The sequence below is a fragment of the Anarrhichthys ocellatus genome, unplaced genomic scaffold, assembly GCF_004355925.1.
Source record: "Anarrhichthys ocellatus isolate YVR2014 unplaced genomic scaffold, GSC_Weel_1.0 scaffold34, whole genome shotgun sequence".
Taxonomy (NCBI): Eukaryota; Metazoa; Chordata; class Actinopteri; order Perciformes; family Anarhichadidae; genus Anarrhichthys; species Anarrhichthys ocellatus.
The window spans coordinates 4,734,747-4,739,736 of record NW_022280064.1 but is presented as its reverse complement, the minus strand read 5'-3'; the positions used below and the strand labels follow the sequence as shown (position 1 = coordinate 4,739,736).

The 4,990-nt window shown below is 45.0% G+C and overlaps 1 protein-coding gene across 3 annotated transcripts in view; it reads right to left on the bottom strand.

Moving 5' to 3' along the window:
• Positions 1–37: 37 nt before the first annotated feature.
• The window catches only part of senp6a (SUMO specific peptidase 6a), an 18,410-nt gene continuing 13,457 nt past the window's right edge, over positions 38–4,990 (bottom strand). For all 3 annotated transcript variants that reach the window (XM_031866154.1, XM_031866155.1, XM_031866156.1), the window contains 10 exons: positions 4,182–4,375; positions 3,576–3,772; positions 2,940–3,056; positions 2,726–2,848; positions 2,548–2,640; positions 2,136–2,455; positions 1,856–1,938; positions 1,682–1,770; positions 1,506–1,574; positions 38–652 (listed from right to left, as the gene is read on the bottom strand). In XM_031866154.1, the coding sequence (XP_031722014.1) occupies positions 403–652; positions 1,506–1,574; positions 1,682–1,770; positions 1,856–1,938; positions 2,136–2,455; positions 2,548–2,640; positions 2,726–2,848; positions 2,940–3,056; positions 3,576–3,772; positions 4,182–4,375 (1,535 nt within the window). In that variant the 3' untranslated portion in view covers positions 38–402. The remainder of the gene's footprint in view (positions 653–1,505; positions 1,575–1,681; positions 1,771–1,855; positions 1,939–2,135; positions 2,456–2,547; positions 2,641–2,725; positions 2,849–2,939; positions 3,057–3,575; positions 3,773–4,181; positions 4,376–4,990) is intronic.

Below are 4,990 nucleotides of genomic sequence, written 5' to 3'. Positions count from 1 at the left end.
CACACACCTGTGTGTATCTGTGTGTGTGCCGGAGCAGGATAGATGTTCTTTCTCTGATCTTTAGAGCTCCATTAAAAACACGTCAATGAAGAAAAGGAAGATACGAGAGGAACCAATGTTCTCACATCGGAGTCATGTTCTAATTATTAGATTCATTTTATGGCTCTTTTATTTACTATACACACATTTATTTTACTTTCTCAGTTTATATTTTTACTTATTAATTTGCTTATTGTTTGTACCAATCTCAAAAACAATCCTACATCTTATATATCATCAGTTTTATGTCTGAGACATAATTATTATTTCATAGTTGAGCATCATTCCGTCTGTATAATATTCTTTGGCTCAAATATATTTAAAATAAAAACATGAACAATAAGAACTTAATTACAAAAGAAGTTAACCGAACCGGAAAACAAAAACCAGAAACTCAAGGAGCAGAATGAAGTCGTAATGAAAGTAAAATGTGATTAAACTGTGCTGAGTCGCTCGTCTCACCTCGAAGAAGCTCTCCACGTACTGCAGGACGTAGACTCCACAGTCGCTGAAGTTGTCCTGCTGAGGCACTCGGGGACTCGAACCCTTCATCTGGTCTTTACCGAAGCTCCTCTGGCTCTCTTTACGCACCTCCCACTCCACCTCCAGGTACCTAAAACAAGCGCACACTCGGTCACCACCGGGGACAAACACTCGATAACAATCAACAGGAAGCTTCAGAAAACAGTCTCAGTCATGCTGGAAAGATGTTAATATTAAAACCATGATTATTATTCTATGTTCTGGAACTACAGTTCCCATAATGATGTAAACAGGAAGTATGATGTTCTGCTGTTGGCTCCAGCTCCTGTTTTTAGCTTTTATTTGTTCACAAGTGGCAACATTAGAAATACACAGAATTATGTATTATGAGCTGGTGTTTGCCGTCTTATCACCGGATTACTCTGATACCGGAGAGAACTTAAAAACGGGCAGATTCTCAGATACATTCTGCAGTTTTAATGTTTACTTTTGTGGATTTATGGTTGAGATGTAATGACGTCATCAGGAAGTGTAAGTCACACTGAATCTAAATGAACTTCATGGTGTCTGTGCGCTCATATTTCTGCGATTGATGACTTTGAGGAGAAGTAGCTCGGGTACCTTAACTGCCTCCATGAGCTCAGTCTTTTATATAAAGACTGAATACTTTTATCACTTCAGGCTTATGAAACGTATTCAAATGAATAAATCTGAGAAGAGATAATCACTAATAGATTAGGCTTTGTTTCGGACGTTTTTCTGACGGAAGCGTTTGTCACACGTGATGTGTTCAAGGACTGTGGGAAAGATGATATAATGATGATCGTGACCATTTTTGCAACTTCTGGCTGTGATAAACGTAGTTTTGGCAATTGTTTAAAGAAAACATGATTTCCATCCCACCGGCTGGTTTTGGATTAATGCATAGAATATTATACCGACGACAATCACTAAAATAAAATCATTAAATAAAATCTGCTCACTCTCTGAGGGTTTTCACCACTGTCGACCTGGCCGGACCTCGCAGGGAATCCATGATGAGGATACAAGGCCTGAAGAAGAGAAACAAGGGTCAACAAACGTCTCTCTCCCTCTCCTCTCCTCTGCTGTGAGCGGTGCTGCCACCTGCTGGTGAAAAGACAGAAGTGCACCAACTTACTGTTTGCAGAGGTTCAGTTTGGCGGCCAGAGCGGAGGCGTCCGATCCGAGCGTGTCTTCAGCCAGCGTCCCGTCCTCACTGCACTCGTCCTGGAGACACAGACGGGAACTCATGAGAACTACAGTCCTAAAAGACTACATTCAGAGGAGACCGACAGGAAGTGAGGACGAGTACCTGACAGGAGCTCTGGTCGTCGGAGAAGGCGTCGTCGTCTCCTTTGGTTGAACTGTAGCAAACGCTGATTCTCTGCAGCTCACCTGAAGGAAACATGTTTTAATGTGGTGCATTTGGAACCAGATTAAAGAACTTGTTCATGGTAGAGTGAGGTCGTAACACTTTAGGAGAACAGGTGTATTTTCTGTATTAATGGATTCTCAGACGGACGATAACTTTGAGTGAATAAAATGCATTTAATTGAAACACTCGGCCTGTTAATAAAGGTAGAAATGTTCACTTGTGTATTGCTGCTCCGGCTCAGCCTGGTTGTTGCCAGTCACCGTCGTGGTCCTGGAAGCCTCCGGTCCTCCGTCTGTGAAGGCCGCGTTCTCCCTCGTGGAGGGTTCTGCCTCGGTCTGACTGTCCGTGGACGCCTCAGGGACGCCGGGGGACGGGTCCTCCTGGGAGCCGTCCAGCCCGTCTCCGTCCGGGGACAGAGGACGGCAGTGCTCCGGGAGATTCTCCTCTGACGGGGGGGTGCCGTGGTGGAGCGGGTTCTGCTCGTAGACCGGACCCCTGAGACCCGGGAAGCAGATGACGGCGAGGTACCAGTGAGCTCTGACAACACAAGACATTCAGTTATTATATATATTATATATGTATATATTATATATGTATATGTAAAAGCTTAAGTTATAGAGAAGACTCACGACTCATTGATGGGAACAAAGATGAAGTCCTTCTGGAAGAGATCTACGTGACGAGTCCACGTCTTCACCCGGTTGTGTTTCCTTTTCTGGATTCTGGAAAAAGATCAAAAAGCACAAGTTTGAGTTTGAGCGTCCAGCAGCAGGAACGTGATGACGTGTGAACGTGATGGAGCCTCACGGCAGGTTGGTGGTGTCGGGCGCGTTCCTCCGCTCTCTCTGGTTCAGTCTCTTGTAGAAGAACGAGCTGAACACGTGGATCCTTTGTGCGTCGTCCTTTTTCAACTTCTCCAGAACTAAATATCTAACGCAGACGAACAGCAGAGGACAAATCAAGCTTCATAAACACATATTTGGTATTTTATACTGTGGGACATCGTCGTTTTAATACTCACTTTAAATAAAAGTCTATGATGACGTCGTTGAGGAACTCTCCGTCGTTAAGGCAGTGGAGGTCTTCGTTAGTGACCGACATGCCTCCTTTGGCCGGAGGAGGAGGATAGACCATTAACCTGGAAGAGAAACATCACCAAACACACCGTCACACCGCTGAAGTCCAGCGGAGGAGGCTGGGTATCGATGCCCCGATGCATCCACCGATGGATGAGGAACCATTGATCCCCAGAGGACAACCGGGGCTGTACTGTTCAAAGCTTCACTCAGAACATCACAATCAGCATTCATTGTGTTTGAAACACGCATTTGTCAGATAAAGATCAAGCTACACTAATATTATTAGCATTATACTATGGATTGGATTCCAGTGGTGAATGCAGAGCATTGATTAAAGTCTAAATGTAACAGAAAACAGAAAGTATATCTCACAAAATATTCTGCTTCAGTTCATATTTGTTGGCGTTTAGTCTTTTAAAAAACATTTTCACTGTTTGCACACACAGAGAGGCAGCAGCTGCATTAACAGGGAACAAAACTACACATTCAACCGCAATATTTTTCGTACCGAAAGTCATTTTTACTCAAAAAAAAACTCCGCCGAGTACAGGAGGAAGTAACCAGAGAGAGCTGCTCACTTGACGATGGGTCCGGAGAAGGTGGGCTGGAGGTCGGTCATGTCCTCGTCCTCTTCCTCAAAGTATCCTCCGGTGTGTTGGCGGGTCGCCATCCGTGTGCGTGCGTGCACGGTGACCGGGCTCGCCGGGGGGGCCTGCGTCGCCTTAGTACCCGGGGATCCCTGTGAGACTCTGTGAGGACTTTGTGTCGGCTTCTCCTGCAGAGAGACGGAAATAAACAACCTCCTCGCTCATATCCGCCTGTAAAGATTCCAAAGATTGTTTTTGTTTTGTTTTAAATTCCTGCAGATTTTGTGGAAGAATACAAATGGATTGGACCAAACGCCACAGTTTAATATGTGAAGATGTGTGACGGCCCTCCTCCCATCATACACCAGCTGCCCGGTTGTGCTTCCTTCTGTTAGGTGCTGACTGGAGGCTCGTCAGCAGGATGAGCCTCACCTGTGCCGGTGTGGCTCATCCTTAACATACCCTCTCCAGTTGGCAGCCGGCTCTCTCTGGAAGCTGGTTTTTAAAATATGAGCTTCTAGTTTTATCACTTTAGAAACTGAATATGTCGGGGAACAAAGACAAAACGATGGAATAGTCAGATTAAGAGAGCCTCACCTTCTCCTCCTTCTGTTTCAAGGCCTTGTTGAAGTTCACCAGGCGGATGTTGGCCTCCTCAAAGGGCAGCTTTGCGGGGAAGTTGCTGAGGTTGTTGGTCCGGCCGATCTCGCCCAGGATGTCCTCCAGGATGGCCTGCTCCTTCATCACCAGGCCGTTCTCGAAGATCAGGACGATGAACTTCTCGTCCGACTCTGACGGCACAAAGAGGCAGATTGTTGTTATTGTGCTGTGGCTTCAATTTTAAATGCATTAAACGTATCAAATCTATCATTTAAATCTATCATTTATATTCATATTTTACTGTGGCACTCCAGATGCATCCTGTTTGCCCTGCGCTCTCTCTATAATATCTAGTCTCTACATATTATACTCTTCATGCTTTTCACAAACCGTTTCAGCTTGAATGTTCTGCAGCTATGTAGGCTTGTTAAAAAAGGAGAGTTGTCAGAATGTCAACAATGAGAGCAGGACGTCAACGACACATGAAGTCAAGTTGTGTTCAGTGGAATCAACTGTGTGCAAAGTACGAGAGAAAGTATTCTCTCTGCTGTCCACCAGGGGGCGACTCCTCTGGTTGTATAGAAGTCTATGAGAAAATGACTACTTCTCTCTTGATTTATTACCTCAGTAAACATTGTAAACATGTACAGATCTAAACTGTATTGCTCGTGGGGTACTTGTACTGTATTGCTCGTGGGGTACTTGTACTGTATTGCTCGTGGGGTAATTGTACTGTATTGCTCGTGGGGTGTGGTACTTGTACTGTATTGCTCGTGGGGTGTGGTACTGTATTGCTCGTGGGGTGT